Source organism: Microcaecilia unicolor, chromosome 11, assembly GCF_901765095.1.
Source record: "Microcaecilia unicolor chromosome 11, aMicUni1.1, whole genome shotgun sequence".
NCBI lineage: Eukaryota > Metazoa > Chordata > Amphibia > Gymnophiona > Siphonopidae > Microcaecilia > Microcaecilia unicolor.
The window spans coordinates 202010561-202037324 of record NC_044041.1 but is presented as its reverse complement, the minus strand read 5'-3'; the positions used below and the strand labels follow the sequence as shown (position 1 = coordinate 202037324).

Below are 26764 nucleotides of genomic sequence, written 5' to 3'. Positions count from 1 at the left end.
CTGGGCGAGTGGACCAGGGTAACTTCAGACACTTGAGTGCTGGAAGTCATCAGAGACGGCTACAAGCTAGAGTTCTGCCGACCCTTAAGAATCGGGTTTGTGCACTCTCCCTGCAAGTCTCCGGTCAAGCTGTGGCAGTGCAGCAGACTTTGGACAATCTGATCCGCCTGGGTGCGGTCGTTCAGGTGCCAGAAGATCACCCGGCAAGGGACGTTACTCCATTTACTTTGTGGTACCTAAGAAAGGAGGTTTTGTCTGGCCTATCCTTGACCTCAAAGGGGTCCATCGGGCCTTGGAAGTTCGGCACTTCCGGATGGAGACTCTCCGCTCTGTTATAGCGGCAGTGCAGGCAGGGGAGTTCCTGGCATCCTTGGACATCAAGGAAGCTTACTTGCATATTCCCATCTGGCCTCCTCTTCAACGCTTTCCGCGTTTTGCAGTTCTGAGGACACTCCCAGTTCGGAGCCCTCCCTTTCGGGTTGGCTACTGCTCCGCGGACCTTCTCCAAGTTATGGTGGTCATCGCGGCCTTCCTACGCAAGAAAGGAGTACAAGTCCATCCTTATCGGGACAACTGGTTGATCCGAGCCCCCTCTTATGCAGAGTGCGGCAGAGCTTCAGACTGGGTGATTGCTCTTTTGAACTCCCTGAGGTGGATCATCAACTGGGAGAAAAGCCAGCTGCGCCTTAATCAGTCCCTGGAGTATCTGGGAGTTTGATTCGACCCCCAAGTGGGCAGAGTGTTCCTGCCAGACAATCGGATTGTCAAGCTTCAGGCTCAGGTGGACAAGTTCCTAGCAGCCTCTTCTCTTCGGGCTCGGGACTATGGGCAGTTGTTGGGCACTATGGCGGCCACGATGGAAGTAGTGCCCTGGGTCAGGGCCCATATGAGACCTATACAGCTCTCTCTGCAGCAGCGATGGACTCCAGCTTCGGAGGATTACGCTGTGTGCCTTCCCTTGGATCCAGAGGTGCGCAAGGCGCTGAGCTGGTGGCTGAGGCCAGACAAGCCGTCCACAGGAATGCCTCTTGTGACCCCGGAGTGGGTTTTCGTCACGGCGGACGCCTCTTTGTGGGGCTGGGGAGCCCACTGCTTGGGAAGGACAGCGCAGGGACTCTGGTCCCCTGCAGAGGCAGAGTGGTCTATCAACCTCCCGGAACTCAGAGCCATTCGGTTGGCGCCTTTGGAGTTTCTCCCGGGCCTGGCGCTGAAGCCAGTACGGGTCCTGTCGGACAATGCCACGGCTTGGAAGTGACCAATGATTCTGGAAGTCGGATCATCTGTTTGTGCTGTTTGCAGGTCCTCGTAAGGGTCTGCAGGCTGCTAAGGCACGATGGGTCAAGGAACCCATTGCAGCGGCTTATGTGGCCGCAGGGAAGGTGCCGCCTATCCAGCTGAAGGCTCACTCCACTAGAGCACAGGCGGCCTCGATGGCAGAGGCCGGGTCTGTTTCCTTGGAAGAGATTTGTAGGGCGGCAACTTGAGCATCGGCTCATACCTTCTCCAGACATTACCGCTTGACTGTGGCTGCTCGGGCGGAGGCCCGGTTTGGAGCTTCAGTGTTGCGGTCAGGGAATTCTGTGTCCCGCCCTGGGTGAGTACTGCTTCGGTACATCCCATCAGTCTATGGATTGATCAGCATGATGATATGGAAGGTAAAATTATGTATCATACCTGATAATTTTCTTTCCGTTAATCATAGCTGATCAATCCATAGCCCCTCCCAGATATCTGTACTGTTTATATTCTGGTTGCATTTCAGGTTCAAGTTTAGTCTTCAGTTCCTGTTCAGGAGGACTTCGTGTTCAAGTTTTTTCAATTGGATTCTTCAGGAGTTGAGACGATTTTGTGTTACAGTGAGCTGCTGCATTCCTCTCCCCTCCGTTTTACGGGGCTGGATTGAGACCTAAATTCTGCCGGCGCTCCCTCCCGCTTCGTGCGGCTGTAGGGCAGCTTTGTACCCCTCCGGCTTCGGCGGTGTTAGGGTCAGTCAGCTTCTCCCGCGGTTGCGGTTGCAGGAAAAGCCAGATCCCCCCGCATCGGCGGGTGTGGTGTCCCTCCCCCGCTCCGCGGGGATGAGCTGGACGGATTCCCCTCCCCCGTTTCGGCGGTGGTGAGCTGGGCAGAGTGTCCCTTTGTGGGTGTAATTCTCTAAGTGCTGAGTCCTGCGGATGGAGCTTTGATATCGACATACTGAGGAGTTTCCGGCAGCATATGACCACATATAGGGAGGCAAAAGGATTGCTCTCTATCTCCACCTGCTGGTAGATGGACACAACCCACCAGTCTATGGATTGATCAGCTATGATTAATGGAAAGAAAATTATCAGGTATGATACATAATTTTACCTTTGAGGTGCGGTCACACCATGGAGTGATACAAAGGCATTATAATGTCCTCATTTTTGTTTTCTATTTTCTTTCCTAATAATACAGTATCTCTATTTGCTTTCTTAGCCGCCGCCACACACTGAGCAGAGGGTTTCAACGTATCGTCAACGATGACGCCTAGATCCCTTTCCTGATCGGTGACTCCTAATATGGAACCTTGCATTACATACTATAATTCGGGTTCCTCGTTCCCACATGCATCACTTTGCATTTGCTCACATTAATCATTATCTGCCATTTAGATGCCCAGTCTCCCAGTTTCATAAGGTCCTCTTGTAATTTTTCACAATCCTGTTGCGAATTAACAACTTTGAATAACTTTGTGTCATCAGCATATTTAATTACCTCACTAGTTACTCCCATCTCTAGATCATTTATAAATATGTTAAAAAGCAGTGGTCCTAGCACAGACCCCTGGGGAACCCCACTATCTACCCTTCTCCATTTAACCCTACTCTCTGTTTTCTATCTTTTAATTAGTTTTTAATCCACAATAGGACACTACCTCCTATCCCATGACTCTCCAGTTTCATTTGGAGTCCCAGCCAGCTCCCTAGTCAAAGCAAGGGATGAGCTTTTGACTGGCTCCCAGAGAGCATAGCCATAGTCCAAGTAACCATCCTGGACAACTTTATCGGTAAGAGGGAGGCGGAGTAACCTCTGACAGGTGGGTTCTACAAATTGTCCATCTAGGTTATGCCTTGCATTGGCGTAAAAGACCACCAAATTGCTCACTGGGAGCATCATTCATCAGCTCTCGGCAGAAGCAGTTCTTGTAGAGGAAATCTACACCTTGTACTGGTCAATTTGGTTGAACCCATGCCACTAGGGGACAAGGGGAAGGGATTCTATTCCAGGTGCTTCCTTGTGCCCAAAAAGACTGGGGGATTGTGTCTCATCCTAGACCTAAGGGCCTTGAAAAAATTCCTTCTCAAATGTTCAGGTTGATTTCCCCGGGCACCCTACTTCCCATGATTCAGGAAAAAGATTGGCTATGCTGTCTGAACTAAAAGATGCTTATACCCACATTTCGATACGTCCCAGTCCCAGGAAGTATCTCAGATTCCAAATAGGGAAACATTGCTGCCAGTGTCACGTTCTGCCGTTTGGCCTCGGGTGAGCTTCCAAAGTATTCACCAAGCGTTTAGCGGTAGTTGGCAGCATTTTTGCACAGACTGTGGGGGTATGTATGTTTCCCTATCTGGATGATTGGCTGGTCAAGAGGACATTGCAGGAGGGAATGACAGAATCAATTTGCCTAACTGTTCGAGTGCTGGAGCTACTAGGGTTCGTGATCAACTACCACAAATCCCACCTTCTCTCAGTTCAGCGATTGGAGTGTATAGGAGCCCTGCTCAATACATTTGTGCAGGAATTTGCCTCTTCTTAGGTAGTTCACAGAGGTATTGTGGTTGTGTCCACTGCTTTCTCCTTTTTCCACTATCTTCTTTGTTTCCCCTTCTTATTTTTCTTGGTAGATATGAGTGTTCCTTGCAGAGCCCTTTCCTAACCGATATTGTAGTTCCTTTTCCTACATTTGATATTTTATTATATTTTATTTTTTAAAGTCTGTTAAACCACTTATGTCTGCCAATTAGGTTAGGCTGTATAGCAAGTATTTATAAACTACATTGCAGGCTCAGGCTTTCCTTCCCCAAACGAGAGCAGAGGCTTTGATAACTTTCATCTCATAGGCCCAAAGCAGGTCATAGCTCAGCAAATGTTGAAATTAATGGGCCAACAGTACATGTCACTCCTATTTGTCTCCATTTGAGGGAGGCCCAGTGGACCCTAGCTTCCATTGGTCTCAGGCGGCTGGAAAGTGGATGTCATCTAGTTGCCTCCATAGTTGACTCATGCCCTTCTCTGTTGGACAATTCAACTGAATTTGACTGTGGTACTACCATTCCAAATTCCACCACCTCAGAAGGTGTTAACAATTGATGTATCAAATTTGGGGTGGGAGTTCATGTGGATGGGTTTCACACCCAAGGTACTTGGTCTGCTTATGAAACAGTTTACCATATCAACCTCCTCGAGCTCAGGGCCATTTGGAATGCTCTACAGAACCAAATTATTCTTATTAAAACGGGCAACCAGGTCGCGATGTTCTGTGTGAACAAGCAGGAGGGTATGGGATCCTACCCCTTGTGTCAGGAGGCAGTGAGAATGTGGTAGTGGGCCCTCCTTTATGAAATTGCACCTCTAAGCCACGTACCTAGCAGGAAAGGACAGCTGCCTGGCCGACAGATTGAGCAGGGTTTTGCAAGTACGAGTGGTCTTTCAAAATGGGCGTAGCTCGCAAGATCTTCCGAGAGTGGGACAACCCCTCGATGGATCTTTTTGCCACTCATCTCAACAACAAGGTCCCCAGTTTTGTTCCAGACTCATCTCAAATCCCACAGCAGACTATTGTTGGATGCCTTTCTCCTCCACTGGGGGACAAGTCTTCTGTATGTGTATCCTCAAGCAAGACCAGGGAACTACGATCCTGATTGCCGCTAATCAGCCTTCTGCTAGAATTGTCCTCCAAAGATCCATGAAGGATGTGTCTCACATTTTGCTGACTTGCAGGAAAAACTCCAGTAAGAAGTGTTACTCATTTAAGTGGAGGAGGTTTGCTATCTGGTGTGAGGGCAAGACCTTAGATCCCCTCAATTGTCCTACTCAAAAACTGCTTGAATACCTCCTGCACCTCTCTAAGTACATAAGTGTTACCTTACTGAGACACACCGAAGATCTGTCAAGCCCAACATTCTGTTCCAGCAGTGACTAATCCAGGTTACAAGTACCTGGCAAGATCGCAGAAGAGTATAATACATTTTATGCTTCTTATCCTAGAAATAAGCAGTGGATTTTCCCCAAGTCCATCGTAATAATGGCTTATGGACTTCTCTTTTAGAAAGCTTATCCAAACCTTTTTTAAACTCCACTAAGCTAACTCTGTAAGGGTTCATCTCAGTGCAATTAATCATTGTCATCTCCTTATAGGAAGTAAGCCCATCTCTACAGCCTCTAGTTGTTCGCTTCATGAGAGGTTTGATGTTGACAAGGCCCCCCATCAAGCCTCCAACTGTGCCATGTGATCTCAAAGTTGTCATCACTCAGCTGATGAAAGCAGCTTTTGAGCCATTTGATTCCTGTCATCTGAAGTATTTGACCTGGTAAGTTGTGGTTTGGGTGGCAGTCACGTGAGCTTCAGGTCCTAGTAGCTGATCCACGTTACACTAAATTTCACCACAATAGAGTAGTTCTTCGCATGCACCCTAAGTTCCTTCCTAAGGTAGTGTCGGTGTTCCATCTTAATCAGTTAATCATTCTGCCAACATTTTTCCCAGAACCAATGCCCATCCTCATAAAAGTGTACTGCATACCTTAGATTGCAAGCAAGCTTTAGCCTTCTATCTGGAGCAAATTAAAGCCAATCCACCCAGCTTTTTGTTTCTTTTGACCCAAACTGGATGGGGGTAGCCATCGGCAAGTGCACGATTTCTAATTGGCCAGCAGTTTGCATTTCCTTCACTTATGGGTTGACTGTAGAGGGTCATGTCAAGACTCATAATGTCAGAGCCATGGTGACGTCAGTAGCTCACATGAAGTTAGCCTCCATAGAGGAGATTTGCAATGCAGCGATGTGGTCTTCTGTCGACATATTCTTAGATCATTACTGCATTGAGCAAGATACCCGACATGACAACCAGTTTGGTCAGACAGTCCTAAAGAATTCATTTGGTGTCTGGAATCCAACTCCACCCCCCTAGGCCCAGTTTTACCTCTCCACTCTCATCTCTCCCTACATTCCTCCCCAGGAACTCTGTTCACTGGGTAAATCTCTCTTATCTGCACCCTTCTCCTCCACTGCTAACTCCAGACTCCATTCCTTTTATCTTGCTGCACCATATGCCTGGAATAGACTTCCTGAGCTGGTATGTCAAGCTCCATCTCTGGCCGTCTTCAAATCTAAGCTAAAAGCCCAACTTTTTGATGGCTGCTTTTAACTCTCTCTCGTTTGTCCTGTTTGTCCTAATTAGATTGTAAGCTCTGTGGAGCAGGGACTGTCTCTTCATGTTCAAGTGTACAGCGCTGCGTACGTCAAGTAGTGCTATAGAAATGATAAGTAATAGTAGTAGTTTTCTTCCAGGCTGCATCTTCACAACTAGTATGTGAATAGTTTCAAGTTAATTGACTTTTGAGGCCCCGATGTTTCTTTGTTCTAGCGTTGTTTTCAGTGAGACTGGTGGCGAAGGATTCCCAAATGAGTGAATACGGATGGCCTGCTTGTCCTTGGAGAAAGCAAAGTTACCTGTACCAGGTGTTCTGCATGGACAGCAGGCCAAGTATTCTTTAGCTATTTTACAGGATTGAGGAACCCGCGGTTGTGTGTTGGGTGGGAAGCACCAGCCCATGCATGGTGGGACACTGCTAGAAAGTTTTACAATCATTTCACTAGACAGTGTCCATACTATGCATGGGCTGGTGCCTTCCCATCCAACACGCAAGCACGGATTCCTCAATCCTGTTAAAGAATACTTGGCCTGCCGTGGAGTCTGGGCAGAATTTTGGAATTTAGACATGTGCCAGTATTCAGGCTACTTATATTTATTCTTGTTGCCTTAATCTTGGTGCTCTCTTTATAGATTACCCCATAAGCTATCTGTTTGAAGTCAGATAGGGCAATGGTTCTTATTATAGTCCTGGAGGCACACTGCCATTGCAGTGTATGCAAATATCTCGTGCATTGTGCATGTCCTAAAATCCAGATCCGTTAAATAAGGTAGAGGACCACAGAAGTAGGAAATAGTAGAGCCAAGATTAGCACTTGGTTCAGCATTCTCTGCTTTCACAATTAGGCTACAGTTACATACAACTTGTTGTCTTTACCCCATGGAATAGGAAGCATAGAAGGTTACGAGCTCGTTCCAGATCCTCTTCCACATCATCTCAGTCTTCCCATTCCTGTCGAGTGGGAGGAGGAGCAGCAGGAGCAGGTGGAGGAGAAGAGTACCCCACTGCAGAAAGTGAAGAGAAGGAGGAAGGTGTCACAGGCTTCGATAAGTCTCGCCTTGGTACCAAAGACTTTGTTGGTCCGAATGAGCGAGGAAGAGCCAGAGGAAACTTTGTAAGTTGTTGTTGCGTTTTTTTATTTTAATTTAATGCACTGTGCCTTTATTTGATACTGATCATGTGGCTTGCATATTTTCATCTCTGCATAACCTGATTGTGTATATGTACTGCTTTCTTAGCAACAGCATATTACAGCTTTGATTTCTAACTAACCTTGAGGACCTTACTTTTATTTCTTTTCAATTGGATTGAACCTTAGCACCTACTGTAAGGAGAGCTTTCTGGAAAAATAACCATTTGGAGCAAAGTACTGCCATCTTTACATAGGCTCAATGGAAATTTATAATTTTTCCAGTCCTTTCTAAATCTGAATTTATTTTTTAAATTGATTCATTCATTGATTGTGATCTGACCAATACTGAAGTTTTGTTCCTGAATAAGAGAGCACTTAACATGAATCTAAAGATGTCTTTTTTAATTTCGTTGCCACAGCAATTCAGGGCGAGAGGGAGAGGATGGGGCAGAGGAACCTTCCCTGTAACCAGCAGCAACAACAACAACAATAATAATGATTTCCAAAAGCGAAACAGAGATGAAGAGTGGGACCCAGAGTACACCCCCAAAAGCAAAAAATATTACTTGGTATGTCCCTGAGAATGGCTAAGAAAAGAATTTCCTTCTCCTGCTGAAACCTTTGCAGATAAATCATCTTGCATTTGCCATTGATTTTTATATAAATAATTTACAAATTCAGTAGTTCTGTGTTGGTTATTAAAGATATCAAATCTTGTCTTAACTTCATTTCTTTTGCTTTTGAGATTATTCTGAAGTCTCTCCTTTTGGTGTGTTTTTTTTCCTTTCTCATTCTAATGCAGTTTTTATTATTCCCATACCCTCTAATTTATAAAATGTTCATTCCACTTTTCAGTTTTGTGTTCAGTTCGTGTTTTCCATATGTCAGCGTTGTGTCTTTACCACAGCAGTCTTATCAACTCCAAGAAAATTGGTAATGATGGGATGAGCATTCAGGAACTTGAAGCATTTATTTCCTTATCCCACCAGACCAGTCCATTTGTGCCATCCTACCAGCAAGTGGATACTGAGAAGCTAACAAGTTGTGATGTCATAGCTTAAGAGCCCAGTGCAGCTGCTTGGCCAGCCAATATATCTCAGTGTCCAGCAGGTGGTAAATCAGTGAATCCTTTGCAGTCTGCAGTGGTCTGGTAGGAATATATATTATCTTTTCTTGAAAGCAAGTTTTTGGGGTTCAATTGGTGACTTAAAAAAAAACCACGGGCTTAAACTGAGAGACATTAAAAAAAAAACCTACTGTGTCTGTGGTTTGGGATGTCACACCTGGAGGTTCCAGGTCCACCCCCCCCCCCCCCCCCCCCCACACACACACACTTTTTCCTCAACCTTCTGTTTCTTTTGAGGGATAGGTAATTTTTGTGCATTGACGTTCCCTTGTACAGCGTTTCCTTGAGAGCCCAACCTATTTATACAGTTCAGTAGACAATTTGTTTCTCTCTCTCTTAAACAGTGTGCTTGTGAGCATTGGCTTTAGGAGGGGAAAAAAAAATTGAGCCTTATTTGAAATTACTGTTATACGGACGCATGTGAATTTTTTGTTCTGCCAGAGTTTTGTTGTTCATAAGCCATAATGGCAGCACTGCGTGAAAAAGGGAAGAAGGTTCACTTTATGTGTGGAACACATATGGTGATCCTTTCAGCAGGAAAATGTGCTCTTGCAGCTGACGCTGTGCCTTCAGTTTCAGGGGAGGAACTGGTGTCTGGCCTGCTGGTCCTAGATCTGATGGCAGTCATAAACCTCACAAGTTTGCTATTATTTTCAGTAGCATCTGTGAATGTTTGAAGTCGCAATATGGTGGTTGCGCGGGGAAGACGGCTTCAACTTTTTGATGCCATGCTGTCTCCTGTCATGGAATCTCCTTGGCTTCACCTCATGAAATTTGTAAATCAGCAACTATGGCTTCCATGCATTTCTTTGTCTCGCATTACAGATTGGATTTACACACGAGATGATGCAGTCCTTGAGGCTAAAGTTTTGAAGGTGGGGGTTGTAAGGTCCCTCCCTATATAATTCACTGCATCTAGACTGGTATGGTGAGACAATCAGGTAGGTTAAATTAGGTCTTAGCTGCTAATTTTCTTTCCTTGAGTCCCTCCTGACCCCAGGGGCATAGCCACGGGTGGGCCTGGGCCCACGTAGTTTGCACCCAGCAGCGGGTGCATCTTAACATCACCGGCGGAACAGACTGGGTGGGGCCCAAGAAGTAGCAGCAATTCCTATACACTGCCTGCCGCTAACCTGGAAGCCTCTCCTCTGCTGCAGCTTCCTGTTTCTCTACCTGGGCAGCACGCGACAGAGGGGAGGCTTCTGGGTTATTTGCAGGCAGCATACAGGAATTGCTGCTGCTGTCAGGGACCCGCTGAAGCAAGGAGATTAGTGGGGTGGGTGAGGTGAGGGAAGGAATGAAGAAGAGATGCTGAAAGGGGGGGGGGGGGAGAGGGAATGAAAGTTGCTGCGGGGGGGGGGGGGAGGCGAGAGAGGGAAGGATAGTTGCTGCGGGGGGGGGAGGCGAGAGAGGGAAGGATAGTTGCTGCAGGGTGGGAGGCGAGAGGGGAGGAGAGTTGCTGCAGGGAGGGAGGCGAGAGAGGGAAGGAGAGTTGCTGCAGGGGGGGAAGGTGAGAGAGGGGAGGAGAGTTGCAGGAGGAAGGCTAGAGAGGGGAGGAGAGTAGTTGCAGGGGGGGAAGGCGAGAGAGGGGAGGAGAGTTGCTGCAGGGGGGGGAGGCGAGAGAGGGGAGGAGAGTTGCTGCAGGGGGGACAGGTGAGAGAGGGGAGGAGAGTTGCAAGGGGGAAGGCAAGATGGAAGGAGAATTGCTGCAAGGGGGAAGGCGAGAGATGGAAGGAGTTGCTTTGGGGGAGGCGAGAGAGGGAAGGAGAGTTGCATGGGAGGCGAGAGATACTGCACTGAGGGGGTACGAAAGAGGGAGAAGTATTGGGCATGTTGTAGGGGAAGAAGGGGAGAGATGTTGGACCTGGGGCACAAGAGAGGGAGAATTGTTAGATATGAGGTGGATGGGAAGAAGTGAGAGATGCAGCAAAAGGGTGGAGAAGTGTGAGAAAGAGAGGGAGACATGGTGCATGGGGGAGAGAGAGAGAAATATTGGGCATGATGGAGGGGAGCAAGGGAGAGATGTTGGACCTGGGGCACAAGGGAGAGAGAGAGATGTTGGTAAAAGGGGGGATGAGAGGGAAAGAGATACACAGGAGGTGGAGAGGAGAGAAAGAGGGAGCTGGTGGATCCGGGAGGAGAAGTGTTGGACTATGAGGGAGAGAGCAGAAGGGTGGAGGGGGAAGATGCTGGGAATGGTGGAACCATGTAGGAGAAGCCAGGAAGGGAGGTGGTAAGGAAATGAATGAGAGGATAGTGTTTACAGAAGGTAGAAATATGGGAATGGAGGGCTGAGGAAGGAATGAGATGGGGAATGCGACAGCTAGTGGATGAGAGAAGATGGAGATTTGATAGCTGAAAAGAGGGTGAAATTTGAGTTGACAGGCAGAAAAAATAAAAGAAAAGAGCTAAAAAAAGGAGCGATCAATATGTCAGAGGCAGGTGTAGTGAGGGAATAGATAAGAGCAGAAAAGACAAATGGACAGCAGTTGCTTGAAAGAGAATTAGCAGACAGACAGGAAAGCAGAAAAGAAAACCTGGAACCAACGTGATGGAAAAATAAAATGTCCAGACAAAAAGGTAGAAAAAAGCATTTTATTTTAAATAGGCTATGCTAGCTGTGGGAAATGTGCATAGCAAATGTCTTTGTATTGTGTTCTGTAGAGAAGGAAATGCATTTTTTTTTTGTCTAAATAGTTTTATTTCTAATTTATGATCCTTTACTCTATATGTGGGCCCCCTTTTACCAAGCTGCGGCAAAAGGGGGCCAGCGCTGGTGTCTGCACATGTTTTACATGCATGCCGAGGCCCTCTTTTACTGTAGCTGGTAAAAGGGGGAAGTCTCGCTTTCCGACAGGAAATGGCTGGGCGGCAAGTAAAGCACTTACCATGAGGCCATTTCGAGGGGGGGGGGCCCCTTACTGCCACCCACTGAGGTGGCGGTAAGGGCTCCTGCGTTAACCCGGCGGTAACCGATTACCACCGGGTACAGTCCAGCGCTACAAAAATTTAAAAAATTTTGTAACACTGGAAATGACAGCAAACTAGAGGTGGGAAGTACCGCCGGGCTGCTTACCACCACTTAGTAAAAGGATCCCTTGGTGAGGGTCTGTTGGTGTGATAGTAATGGCAGGTGGGAAATTGGAGGGGAGGCAAGGAAGACGGGGAATTGGAAATGGGAGCCCTGCTTTATTTTTTATTTTCTGACCTGGGCCCTAACATGTCTAACACCAGTCTTCATCGTTGCTGTATAGCTGGGGATATCTACCAAGCTCTGCAGTCCTTGACCACCGACAACTAAGCATGCATGGGGTGCCAGCCAGCAGTAGTGGCTTAGGAACGCTGCTGCCTGCCAAGCTTGGTAAAAGAGTTCTGGCCACCTTCAGAGAAAGTCCTTTAACTGACAGAGTATTGGGATCCTCATTAGCTAAAATACTTATATTTTGAGGTGAGGTTAGGGTGGGGTAGAGAAAATTTTGTGTGTGCAGTCCAGAATCCAGTCGTAGTTGAAGTTGTCGTATGTATTTTCTTTTTTTCTTATGGGTCCCATAAGATTTGTTTGTTGCATCTAGTAAAATAATTGTACATATTGTCTGATGGTTATAAGGTTCAGGATTCATACTTGGCTGTTGAAAGGTGGTTTTTTTTGTTTAAGTTCCTTGTGGGATAAGAGGGAGGAGTAAAAAAAAAAAAATTCTTTCTTTTATATACTTGTCCACTGCTTTGTAGTTCAACTACTGGGTGGCCAAGCTGCCGCACAGAGTTCTTAAGCTGTGATACACAATTTGTTAGCATCTCAGTCGCCACCTGCTGGTAGGATGGCACAAACCCAAGAGTCTGGACTGGACTGGAGAACTCAAGGAAAGAAAATTAGCAGGTAAGACCTAATTTAACCATCTTGCATCAAGACTTTGTTGTCTTCTTCACCTTCTGTTGATGAACTCTGCATATTTTCTCCATCTTAATGCATTAAGTTTCTCTCGACTAGTAATATACCTTAGTTACATGCTTGGCTGAAGTTGTTTAACAATGCCAACATGGCATGCATTTTTCAGAGCTTTCCAGCAAATATTCGAAGACTTTTCTGGGCATGTTCAGGAGTATGCCTCATTGTGACCTTTCATGTTGGAACTAATACAGAGCTCCCCAAACCTGCCCTGGTGGGGTCCCCATAGCCAGTTGGGTTTGTAGGATACCTACACAGTGATTCTGCGTGAGATATTTGCATACATCAAGTCTTCAATGTATGCATTTATCTCATTCATATTCATTATGGATTTCCTGAAAATCCAGCTGGCAGTGGGGTAGTCAGGACAGGTTTGGGAAAGCCCTGACCTAATGATTGCATTTTATAGCTCTGCTGTTATTTTGACTGTTTGCAATCATTTTTAGCATTTTTCTCCAGTTTTGCAGCTGCCTTTTCACAATAGTGTGCCTTAATGTTTCTTTATCTTTAATCTTCCTACTTAAGATTTGATATCTTCAAAAAATAAATATATTTTTTGATGGCTTGTCACTAGGCCCCTATTATGGCAGCATCTAGTTGGGGGGGGGGTCTCTTTCTCTTTGGGCAATCTATCATAATTTCTTCTTTTTATTTATGCCATCAATTTTTTAAATGATGGCAGAAAAGGTGGCCAGCAATTTCAAGAAGTGCCCAGACTGTGATCAGTAGATGACCGTCACAAGGCATTTCATTTCATTTAGATTTATTATACCCAAGCCCCACCAGTGGAGCCAGGTCCTCCACCAGCAGCCTAGTAGTTGGCGGCACTTTTCATGGGCTGCCAACACACCAACTCCTTTCCATGCATGCTCCTTTTTTGTCTTTGGGGAATTGGTAGGCGGGGGGGGGATAGCAGGGCATATTTAGTGTTGCCCTCCCCACCCCCACACAAGCACTTGTAGATTAAGGTTTGGCTGTGACCACTTTATGAAATTGATCACTTTAGATCTTAGACCTGAAAACACTTGTACACATTTTAAGAGAGTCTTAATGCTGGCTCTTTAGATGAGCTTTGGGCAAGTAATAGGGATTTGCTCTAGCAGTGAGGGGTGATATGAATTAGAGTAACAGCAATTTTCAGTTTAATTTCATCTCATTTCTATTTTTTGTTTTGTATTGAAATCTTTGTAAAGATATTTGTTGTTATTATTGTAATTGTTTTGATAATTTGTAATTTTATTATTTTGTAATTGTTTTCTGCTCATCCATATCAACTAATAAGCTACACAATCCTTTCCCCTCCCTTAGAGATCTTCTGTTCTTGTCCTTGAATTCATATACAGTCCTCATGTTTACGACCTCAGTGGGAGGCCATTCCACATATCCACCACTCTTTCCATAAGAAATATTCTCTTAGATTACTCCTGAGCATATCCTCTTCATCTTCATCCTACTCGTTCTCATTCCATCAAGTCTGCCCATCCATATTTTGCAATTTTATTATGGTTTCCTTTTCAACTGCTTTGATATTTTATGTGTTTAGCAGCCTATACCAAATAAATTAACTAATAAACATCTTAAAAGCCAGAGTTAGGTTAGGATTTAAACATAACTTTGGCTTCCACTGGGTAGGCATGTTTTGAGTATCCAGATGAGGGTCGTGTGTTGTCCCTCAATAGTATCCACATCTGCACGAAGAGTCTCAGGACACCCTGGATAGAGTTTTGACAGCAATTCTAGTAGTTGGAACTTAAGGGCAATGCCAGGCAGACTTCAACTGTCTGTGGCCCAAAAATGGCAAAGAAAAATCAGCATCAAGTATCCGTATTTTATACCTCATCCATTGTGTTACTATTGTGAACAACTTGAGAAAATGTCCAGATCTATTGCAAGGATAGACTTAGTTGAAATCCCCCTTGTATCCCTCTCCCAAAAAGCTAGGAGTATGTTTCCACCTGAGGACCTGTTCTTCTAATTTTGTGCAAATTATGGGAAAGTCCTATCCCTGTTCATTTGCAAGTTGAGGGACAATGTGGGGTGCCTTAAGCTTGGAATTGCTGTTTTCAGGAAGACTATGCTGTTGGATAGCAGAATACATGTTTTTCACTTACATCCAGTTTGGTTTGGTCTGAGAAGGAGATGTCAAAGCCTTGGCTGGAGTGGTGGTTTATCTGAGGTCAGCTTATTTTGAAGAGGGTGACAGCATGGACTTCCGTGCATACATTTACATACTACGCTTGTTTGGATGGAAACTTCTGACATACCATGTTTGGGCACTCTGTTCTACTGGGCCTCTTCTTAAGGAATTCAAATGTCTGTCATATCCCTCCTCTCCTGCTTCGCTTTCAAAATTACGTATTGAGATCTTTAAGTCTGTCTCTCTCTACATGCTTTATCATGATCATTTAATTGCTGACATCAGGACTGACTCCATTCTGTTGTACCTTTTTGATGGTGTGGGCACCAGAATTTGTATATTGTACTCTAAATGAGGTCTGAGCAGAGACTTACACGGCGGTGTTATCACCTTTCCTGTTGGCCATTCCTCTCCCTATGTACCCAAGCATTCTGCTGGTTATTGCAATCATTTTTTCTACCTGTTTCCTCCTTAAAATTCTCAGATACCATCACTCCAGATCCTGCTGTTTTGTCATGCACAGAAGTACTTCATCCCCTGTACTGTACTTCTCTCTGTTTTTTTGCAGCCAGTGGCGTTCCTAGGGGGGCTGACACGATTCGCCCCGCCCCCCGGGTGCAGCGCCCCCCCCCCCCCCCCCCCCCCCCGGGTGCACGCTGCTGGGAAGGGGGGGTGCCGCGCGCCTGCCGGCTCTTCGTTTTCATGCTCCCTCTGCTCTGGAACAGGTTACTTCCTTTTCCGGGGCAGAGGGAGCATGAAAACGAAGAGCCGGCAGGCGCGCAGCGCGCCCCCCCCCCCCCCCCCCCTTGGTACGCCACTGTTTGCAGCCCACATGCATGACCCTTTATTTTATAGCATTAAATCTTAGCTGCCAAATTCTGTGCCATTATTCAAGGGGGGTACAAACAGTTGTTCTTTTCTGTCCTTTTAAAAGTTCTTATTCCCCTTTTATGTTAAGCGATGACCCTTAAGGTATCCTGTGTGTATGACTACAGTGAACTGCTTGTCTATGGAGAAAACAAGGTTGCCTACCCTGTTTCCCCGAAAGTAAGACATCCCCCGAAAATAAGACCTAGTAGAGGTTTTCCTGAATTGGTAGATATAAGGCCTCCCCCGAAAGTAAGACCTAGCAAATTTTTGTTTGAAAGCAGGGCCGCCGAGAGCCGGACAAGGCGGCCCCCCCCCCCCCCCCCCCCCCCCACCGAAGGTCACCGGGCCCCCCCTCCCTCCGTCGCTCCTGGAACTAACCTTAAACGCCTCCTTTCACCTTCGCAGCAAGCAACAGCAGGGCAGACCTCTCCTTCCTTTCTTGCCCCGCCCTCACGGTCGTTACGTCAGGCGAGGGCGGGACACGGAAGGAAGGAGTGGCCTGCCCTGCTGCTGCGAAGGTGAAAGGAGGCGTTTAAGGTTAGTTCCGGGAGCGATGGAGGGCGGGCAGACCAACCCTGATCCAACCCCGATGTTTCCCTGATAAATAAGACAGCCCCTGAAAATAAAACCTAGCGCATTTTGGGGGGCAAAAATTAATATGTGTCTTATTTTCGGGGAAACACGGTACCTGTAAAAGGTGTCCTTTGAAGACAGCAATTCACCAGTCACACACACCTTACTTTTTCCCCTTCAGGAGTTCAGATCATTAGCTTCATTACAAAACTGAGGTGCACCACAGAATGCAAGAAATGTTGCTTATGCCAAGGGAGGGTCTTCACTGGAAAGCTTTGAAAATGCATTCTATATTGACACATTCAAATTATATCATCCATGTTAAACTTCTGTCTTCAAACACCTACTTCAGGTAAGCAACTTTGTCTCATTATCCTGCTGCTTGCCTTTCTGAGTTTAAGTCCTCATACTTTGGCTAAAAATGTCAAGCCTAATTAATTTATCTTCATCACTTATGCTTATCCTAAAGCCGAAATCCTGTGTATTGCCCTCCTCTGCATCATTTTGCTCTTCATTGTATAATGTGATTTTGATATTATACAGCTTCAAAGTTACTTGATTGTACAAGAGTCAGTGATAAGATGGAAAATAACTCCAGTGTGCTAGCTAGGGCTTGTCACTCTTCATTAATAGCCATCAGAGGTTTTTGTGCTGCTGAGTAATATCCGTAGTGTATATTAGGTGGATCTGACGTTTCCCATCTGTACATAAATTCCTGCCTCATAGTTTTCCAATGTTTCTATGTACATGCTTCATTGTTTTCCATCTCACTCCCCCATTACTACCACCACTTCTTGGAAGAGAGGTGGATTCAGAGACTAAATTTCACTCATTCATGTTTGCAAGTAGAATTGACCAGTTTACCAGAGGGCTCAAGGTGCATCATCACTGTGCCACCTGCACTGCAGTAGTGCACCAGCATGATGTTTGAGGCTGCTTTATCCTGTGAGTCAGTGTCTAAAGCAGTCAGCTTTCAGTCTTAATATTCCACAGCACCTTTTGTGATTGTAGACTGCGGAACCTGGTTCCCCTCCCCAACTTTCCCCAGACACTTCTGTAATAGCAGCATGGCGAGAGACAGCAACACTGCACATACCCTCTCTATCCTCTGGAAATGGAAGGAAATTTTACTTTTGTTAACTGTGTGTGGAGCACAGGCTGTGTGTACAAAGAAAAGTTTCTTATTCACAATTGAAAGCAAATGCCAGTGAAACAATACTACTAATTTTTACAATGTTTTTCTGATCTGGTTACCTTCGAAAGCTAATCACAAAATGTATTTAGTCCAATAAAAAAGGTATCATCTTATTTTCTGTTCTGTTTTTATTTTATTTCTATTTATTACTTTTAAAAGTGGACTAACATGGCTACCACATCACTTTACAATGCTTCTGAAAGGAAATAGTAAATGGTAAAACAAAAAATGGTTACACCACCCATGAAAGATGAAAAAATGTTTTTCTTTCAGTTCCATCTTTAAACTGAATGTAAGCTTCCAGTCATACATTAATTTTAATGAAGTCATCAGTGATTTTTACGCTGAAATGCTGTCTGGCTTGTGGCACTTGTCAGCATCTGTTTCCCTTCATCTCACCTCCAGGCTTTTCCTCCTCTTATTCTTCTCTTTATATAGCATGACGACAGGGAGGGCGAAAATGAGGAGAAGTGGGTGAACCGCGGACGAGGCCGTGGTGCCTTTCCCCGGGGCCGAGGTCGCTTCTTGTACCGAAAACCTGGTACTAGCCCCAAATGGGCACATGATAAGTTTAGCGGAGAGGAGGGTGAAATTGAGGATGAAGAAAGTGGCGCAGAAACCAGGGAAGAGAAAGAGAACACACTGGCCACAGCAGAATAAGGACCAACCCTGCCAAGGCTGCCTTGCTCTGAAGACCAGCAGCACAGCACAACACTGCTGAGCCTCAAATGTCCTTTGTCACCAAGGAACAAAACACATCACGAAAGACTTTTTGTCAGAAAATTATGTGAAGCAAACAACTTTTATTTCTATTTTTTTTTAAGTTGCACCTCAATCAGCTCGGATGAAAGACTGAACCAGTGTCATTTGTGTTCATACCAACCCTGTCTCTGAACAGTAATCTCTAATGTAGGGACTGGATAATGTCATGCGTTGGTGAATTATTGTATTTCTGACTGTAGTAATTTTGGCTACAGGATAAAAAAAATTATTGCTTTATGTTTGTGTTCTATTGGAAAATGATTATTCCAGCTTTTGGATTTATTTGTGAATTTCAGATGTTGTAAGTGAGGATTAACTTGCTGATTTCAGTCATTTTTCCCCCTTCTATCCAGTTTATGTATTCTATTTTTAAAATCTGCGGTATACTTATTTTAAACTTTGTCATTTATACTAGCACCTATTTACCACACAGATGATATAATTTTTAGAACAATTTTCAATCCTTTATAACCTAAAGCACGTTCCAATAAATGTTTAAATGTCACTCTGGAATGATCAGCTTGCTCTGATTTTAATTCTGTTGAACATGCTTACAATTCGGGGATAGATGGGGCTTTTTGCTTCAACTTAGTTCTCATTACACTTTTATTCTGTATTATAAAAAGTTGTTATAGTGTGTTTGCTGGGAATTTTTCACATAGTTTGGTGATTAGCATTGAATAAAAACCTGGTAGATTTTGTTGGCTTCTACAGTCAGAAAGTCTTACTTCTGCATACTATGGGTGTCAACATTCCTTCCTGTACAAAGAAACATCCATCACTATGTGAAAGATATATTACTACTACTACTACTTAACATTTCTAGAGCGCTACTAGGGTTACGCAGCGCTGTACAAAATAAACCAAGAAGGACGGTCCCTGCTCAAAGGAGCTTACAATCTAAAGATCTTGTGAGGAATCCAAAATGCCACTAAATTAAAAGAAAAGAACACTATAGCAATGAAAAGAATTGAGAGGACTTTGAGTATTATGCAGGGCACACAACAAGGACTTAGCAACGCCTCATCATAGAAATTTCACCACAATTCGAATGAAATATAGTGTCTTCATGGTTCTGACTATGCTTTTTGGCCTAAGTATAGAAATCTAGATCTTCGCATCTTTCCTCTGTTCACTAATAAGACAGATTTTAATAGAAACTGAAATTGATATGAATTGGAAATCACTGATCAGCCAAAGAGGTAATCTTGAAAGCGTTACTTGTGTAGAGAGAGCTATCAACAGGAGAGACACTTTGAGATTATGCAGAAAATTGGGGGAAGAAGGGCATAACCAAAATAAACAGGAGTTTTCAAAGAACAATTAGTCAAAAATTTGGCGTGGGGGAAGAAAGAAAGGATCTCCATTACCCTTCTCTGTTAACATCCATGAGATTACCTTAACCACCACTCAGTCATTATTGCGGAGAGTTGATTCTGGAGTTGATGCCCGACACTGATGTTACCCACACATGTTTCGCAAAAAGCTAAGTTGCGGTGACTTGTAATTTTGACTGTGAGCACCAATGTCTGAGATAAAACAGTAGTGCTGGGTCAGCATTCTAGAGGGCCTTTCTGTCTAAGAGAAGTCTAACATTGCCATCTTGGTGTTCAGCCATTGATCAGTGCTACCATATGACTGCCTGACACTGGTTTAGAGGCTAAATAACCCTAGAACTTAAAGCTTTCACTTTCTTGGTCTGCTTAAAAAATGAAAAGGGGGTTGTCTTCATTCCTCTTGTTGCAAATTTACTTTAGGCAGTACCTACAAGTTCTTTTGCTTAAAAAAAAAAAAAGTTTCAATGGGGTAGGCCTGTTAGTCTGAGCTACCAAAAATGACAATAGGTGCCACCTGCTTCAGCCATTTAAAAAAACAAAACTGGCACATATATGAATAAAAATGATAGCTTGTTTATGTCAGTGTCAAATTGAGAAGGCGACATAAAATGTTAAGATGATGGATAGACGACAAGTACCTAGTCATGCTTATTGAGTATCATGCCTGAATGAAGAAGGTGCTTGAGTTTCACTGGCAGGATAGGGTGGCTTTCTGATGAATTACTGAGCAGCTCTGAGCTTTCTAATCTACTTCAAGTTCTGTCTGAGAATTGTAAAGATGAAAATGACTAGGAAGATAAAGGTAATTTCTAATCATCTGCCTGACATAATTGAGGTGGATAATGACATCAGTATCCAGTGTCATGAGTTTTAGAAGTCATCTAATTAATTGGGCTTAGGTAAACAATGACAACATAGAGCTAAACACGTGTAGTGCCTGGCCAGTCAACCCTGTGTGCTGTGCAGGAGATGACATTTGTAATGATGTTTAAGAGAAAAAGCATGTCAATAACATCTGTGTTCCTAACTCCAAGTAATAATGCAAAGACAGTAAAATATATTTGGTGTCATAATGAAACATCAGTCTTAAATTTCTGTGTGGAGTAACTGATCCAAAAAATAATAAAAACAAAACTGGGAAATACACAATAACATGATTATTAATAGTGGGATTATACATACTAGACAATTCAATACAATTGAAAGCGTCTTAGATTCAGCAAATTGCAACCATTTTTGACTGGCTAACTAAGGGAAAGTTGTTCAGACCTTGGTCATTTCCAAATTGGGAATTATTGTACTAGGGAGGTCAGGTATTAATCTTCATGATCTTCAAATGGTTCAGGACAGGGCAGCAAGGCTGATTGCGGGAGCAAAGAAGTTTGATTCCATCACACCCATTCTATATCAATTGCACTGGCTCCCAGTGGTCACACATCCTAGTTTTTAAGGGCTTTGTGCCTGTCCAAATTGTCAACCAGGGAGATCCTTGTGGTCGTCGGATCAGTTTTCTCTGGTAGTTTCATCTTCTCTCAAGGTTGGTTGGAAGTGACTTGTAAGACTACTTTGTTTCTTTGGGGCTGCACAATTGGGATTATTTGCCTCTGTTTCCCTGTTCAGAAATACCATATATATAGGTTTGTTAATTTTTTAATGTTTGAAGCACTTTTTTGAGATCTGTCTTCAGAACAAGCACACTACAAAAAAAAAGGTAGTGAATCAGTGAGTTTGTCGTTTATTAGGATGGAGAATGATTTCTGAATTTGTTTATTTTATCATAAGGTAGAATATCAAGTACAAGAGCCTGATGTGAAAAGAACCGACATCCCAGTTGACTGATATTGAAAATACCAAGGATGTTGTTGGGTATCTTTGTTTTTATTAATAGATGTCGCAGGTTTAATTTTCTACTGTCCGTGATGGTCTAAAAGAATCTTATTGTTGTAAGAGTGCTTTCATTTAGTGTCTGACCAATGAACTGTGAAATACAGTTCAGTAGTTCCGTTAGCCTCTTTTTTTCTTTTCTTTGTAAGCCCAGGTGTGTTATGTTTCTTGGATAAAAAAGATGAACTGTTAAGGGGCTGTAACAAAGGAAATATTTGGTAAACACAAGGGCAGCCTAATGGGTAGGATATCATATTACTGCAGCCCTAATCCCATGAGTAAAGTAGTGTAGTTGCTATGTTAGTCCGCTTTAAGGATTAATCAGAAGAAAATAGATTAATACATTTTTGACTAGCTTTCTTTTTCTTATTTCAATAAAATATATATTCATTTTTTTATTATTATTAACCTACTCCCATGAGATAGTGTAGTTGCTGCCTGAAACCCATGGCTTAGGTTTTGGGACTGGTAAGCTGTAAGCCACAAATTTTATTAGGATTTATTAACCACCTTTATGATGAGATTCAACCAAGGTACTGTACAGTAGCTCCGGTTTAATAAATTGACCTACAGTCTTGTGAACCCTAAACTCATTGTGAAGGACAAGTAACAGAGAAGATGACGGCAGATAAAGACCTGTATGGTCCATCCAGTCTGACCAGCAAGACAAACTCGGTATGATGTGATACATCATGTGTATACCTGATCTTGATTTATCCTTGACATTTTTAGGACATAGACTGTAGAAGTTTACCCAGCACTGGCCTTGTTCTAAAATTTCTGAAGTTGTCAAAGCCCCTGAAAAGCTCCAGTCCAGCCCATCTTAAATCTATTCAGCCTCCATTAGGTCTTTACATAGCTTTAGAAGCTGACTTGGTGTTGATACTCTTGTTTAAATGTGTGGAAATAAAGTTCAACAAAGAAATGATATTGCCTTACTTTTTTTTTTTTATTAGACAAAATCTGTTGCTTGATTAACTTTCAGCACTTAGACTTCTTCAGATCAAGACAGAAGGTGGCTAAACTACTTACCAAGTGCGAGAGAAATTAGAAGAGTGGTAATGAACAGAGAATACAATGTGAAGCTCACAAAGTATTTCCAATGTGCTGTAACAAAATAAAGAAAACGTTTCTTCAATTTGAACATTAAGGAAATATGACTGGAAGGTCGTATGTTATGATACCATCCGGCAAAGTGGAAAGTATTAATTTTACTCAAAAATATATGCATGTATTGTATAGAAAATAAATATGGTTACAATTATGATGAGTCATAGAGTTGGTTATATTGTAGTTTAAAAAAATGACAGGTGGTGGAAATGTAATGCAAAAAATAAAAAATGCTGCATATTGTACAAGTAGAGGGGTTCCTATAAGTACATAAGCACTGCCACGCTGGGAAAAGAGCAAAGGTCCATCAAGCCCAGCACTCTGTCTGCGACAGCGGCCAATCTAGGCCCCAAGAACCTGGCAAAAACCCAAAATTTAATAACGATCAATGGACTTTTCCTTAAGTAATCTGTCCAGACCCCCTTTAAACTCAGCAAGGCCAGCTGTTGTCACTACCTTCTACTACTACTTAACATTTCTAGAGCGCTACTAGGGTTACACAGCGCTGTACAATTTAACAAAGAGAGACAGTCCCTGCTCAAAGAGCTTACAATCTAATAGACAAGTGAACGGTCGGTCCGATAGGGGCAGAGAAATTGGGGCAGTCTGGATTCACTGAACGGTAAGGGTTAGGTGCCGAACGCAGCATTGAAGAGGTGGGCTTTAAGCAAAGACTTGAAGACGGGCAGGGAGGGGGCTTGGCGTAAGGGCTCAGGAAGGTTGTTCCAAGCATAGGGTGAGGCGAGGCAGAATGAGCGGAGCCAGGAATTGGCGGTGGTGGAGAAGGGTACTGAGAGGAGGGATTTATCCTGTGAACGGAGGTTACGGGCGGGAACATAAGGGGAGATGAGGGTAGAAAGATAGTGAGGGGCAGCAGACAGTGCATTTGTAGGTAAGAAGGAGAAGCTTGAATTGAATGCGGTATCTGATCGGAAGCCAGTGAAGCGACCTGAGGAGAGGGGTGATATGAGTATATCGGTTCTGGCAGAATATGAGACGTGCAGCAGAGTTCTGAACAGATTGAAGGGGGGATAGATGGCTAAGTGGGAGGCCAGTGAGGAGTAAGTTGCCGTAGTCCAGGCGAGAGGTAATAATGAGTTCCAGCGTCTAACCATGTCATCTTCAGGCCTGCTGCTGATGGTGAAATAACAGAACAAGCAAACAGTCGAGCTATATGTCAATGGTTGAGCATATGACTGCAGAACAATTGGCCCTTAATATCGACTGCCCCCTTAATTTTGAGGACATGTTCAAAGATCAAGTGTACCTGTTTTCAGGTGGCATGAACATTTGCAGCATAGCAACATCCCAGAAAGAGTAAATAAAATGAAAGTTGATATTTAAAGATAGGAAAAAAGGTCAAAAACATAGCGACTACTTTAATTCATGAAAATGTAAAATCATGTACATGGGATACAGATTAAAATACAGCAGTCCAAAGGTCAGATTCTTTTTTTTTTTTTTTTTTTTTTGAGGTAAATTAAAAGCAGCCACCAAACAGGAAAGACCTTTGGGGGTCCTCATGTCTGAAGAATTGTGATGGAGTTAAGAAAATTAATAATTTACTTTGGTACATGAAGAAAGGTCCCACATTGAGGACTTTTCAGTTCTGGATACTTTCTACATCAATCGAAGGATATTAATGAGATGGAGGCATCTACCTGAATGTACACCTTGAGCTACTACTGGAAAAAAAAAGTGTGAGCAAATCCAAATAAATAACACGAGGACCAGCAAATAAAGGGAGGGAAAACCCAAAAGGGGTGTGAGGAAATACTTTTTCACTGAGAGAGTGGTGGACACCTGGACCAGACTTCTTGTAATGTGTCAAGGGCTGCAGGGGTTTAATATTTATAGAATTAAGGTGAACTAGGAAATCAAATGCAGGTGGGAAGGTAAAGGGATCCAGGCTAGGGCAGACCTATATGCATGTGTGAATTTTCTCCTATCCACATGGATCACGCTGCCCTGTTGTTGATCATATCTTGATCTCAGGAAGAGGAGAAGAGGGGCAACATCTCCATGCCACATCTGTCTCCATTTATTTGTTTGTTTATTTTAGATCTAGTTTGCACCTTTTTTATATCAGTTGTAGCTCTACACAAGTTATATTAAGGTTCAGGTACAATAGATATTTCCCTCTCCCTGGAGGGCTTACAATCTAAGCTTGTGCCTGAAGCCGTCGAGGGTTACATGACTTGTCCTTTTGCTACTTAGCCCAGACTTGGGGGTTTGGAACCATAGAATACCTATATGTTTATCCCTACAGAGCTCAAACCCTGTCTGCATCTGGTGGCAGGAAGAGACAGACAATTTATATGGCCTGGCTGTCCTGGTAAGAAGGGAGGAGGGTAAAGCCAGCTGGAAGGAAAGGATTTGGGTGAGAGGAAGGGGGATTGGGACACGGGAGGAAGAGTGGAAGAAAATAAATATGTGGATGGGAGGCAAAGAAGAGAGGTCCCAGGATCGGTGCAGAAAAGATGAAATGAGGAAAGGGATAACTGGGTAACATCGGGAGAGATGAGAGATTGGGCGGTGAAACTACATGAGAGGAAAGGTAAGGGGTGAAAAATGCAGGATAGAGAGGAAAAGGACAAAACAATAGAGGGCTAGAAGTCAAGTGAAAAGACTGCTGTAGAAAGAAAGAGGAGAGTGGAATGTAAAGTGAAAAAAAAATAGCAAAATGAAAGGAATAAAACAATGATTTAAAAATGAAAAATATCCAGAACATTTAGAAAATTTATTTCTGCAATGTTAAATTTCTTAAATAATGTAACTTTTATGCAGATTTATGCAAATGAATCACAACTGCATCAGAATTTCAAGAACATCCCTTCAGGATTACTCCTTTTCATGGTAGAGGATTGTGGTAGCCGTGTTAGTCCACTCTTAAGGTTATCAATAGAAATCAAACAAAATAAAACATGGAAAAGAAAATAAGATGATACCTTTTTTATTGGACATAACTTAATACATTTCTTGATTAGCTTTCGAAGGTTGCCCTTCTTCCTCAGATCGGAAATAAGCAAATGTGCTAGCTGACAGTGTATATAAGTGAAAACATTCAAGCATTACTATGACAGTAAAATAGATACTATTGGAGATTCTACATGGAATGTTGCTACTATTGGAGATTCTGCATGGAATGTTGCTACTATTGGACATTCTACATGGAATGTTGCTATTCCACTAGCAACATTCCTGCGCAGGCTTCTGTTTCTGTGAGTCTGACGTCCTGCACGTACGTGCAGGACGTCAGACTCACAGAAGCAGAAGCCTGCGCGGCCACATTGGTGATCTACAAGGGCCGACTTCTACATGGAATGTTGCTAGTGGAATAGCAACATTCCATGTAGAATCTATAGAAATCAAACAAAATAAAACATGGAAAAGAAAATAAGATGATACCTTTTTTATTGGACATAACTTAATACATTTCTTGATTAGCTTTCGAAGGTTGCCCTTCTTCGTCAGATCGGATACACACTGTCAGCTAGCACATTTGCTTATTTCCAATCTGAGGAAGAAGGGCAACCTTCGAAAGCTAATCAAGAAATGTATTAAGTTATGTCCAATAAAAAAGGTATCATCTTATTTTCTTTTCCATATTTTATTTGGTTTGATTTCTATTGATATCCTTTTCATGGGAAACCTGGGTCCAAAATGGTGGCCAAATTTATGCATGCATAGGATAGACCCAAAGGGACCTTAGAAGAGGAAGGGAGAAGAACACAGGTCAAGTAAAATAGGAGATGGCACAGTAGGTAGGCATAAGTAGCTAAAGAAACCTTTTATGCTGACATCTGTTCTAAGCTGAGGCCCAGCTTGTGATGAGCCGGCACTTGAGTGCTTCATGGGACACTCTAACAGTAAGGTGATGAGATATGTTGTAGCCTGTGTGATCATAGCTCAGCGGTCACATGAGGTATCCTGAAACATCTGACCAGTGGTTTTCTAGAGTCTGGCTTTGCTTCCACCCCTGGGTGCAAGGTATATATGTCCAGGGGTTGCTTACTTATAGCCCTGTTTTGGGCTGATTGACTTTGTCATGCTAAAACAAGTTCTGATTGACAGCCCGCAGATCAAGTTCCAGCAGTAGAACTTGTTCTCTGAGTTGTCAAGCTTATGCTTCCTTTCTTGAGGTTAATCTCGGTGAGTAGCACATTCCAGAGCACAGTCACCTATAGTATCAATCACACAAAGCAGCCAAAAAAAAAAAAAACCCTTCTGCCTCACCTGTTTATCTCTTATGGCCCTTCCCTTAGGCTCGTCATAACTAGCAGCCCTCTCCACTCA

At 43.6% G+C, this 26764-nt stretch overlaps 1 protein-coding gene across 5 annotated transcripts in view; it reads left to right on the top strand.

Annotated features, from left to right (window-relative positions):
- The window catches only part of THRAP3 (thyroid hormone receptor associated protein 3), a 97693-nt gene extending 75095 nt beyond the window's left edge, over positions 1-22598 (top strand). For 2 of the 5 annotated variants that reach the window (XM_030218090.1, XM_030218091.1), the window contains exons 11-13: positions 7285-7510; positions 7948-8097; positions 17814-22036. In XM_030218090.1, the coding sequence (XP_030073950.1) occupies positions 7285-7510; positions 7948-8097; positions 17814-18035 (598 nt within the window). In that variant the 3' untranslated portion in view covers positions 18036-22036. Of the gene's footprint in view, positions 1-7284; positions 7511-7947; positions 8098-16361; positions 17485-17813; positions 22037-22314 lie in introns of those variants that run through there. The other 3 variants (XM_030218092.1, XM_030218094.1, XM_030218093.1) reach the window with 3 other exon arrangements.
- The last annotated feature ends 4166 nt before the right edge of the window (positions 22599-26764 follow it).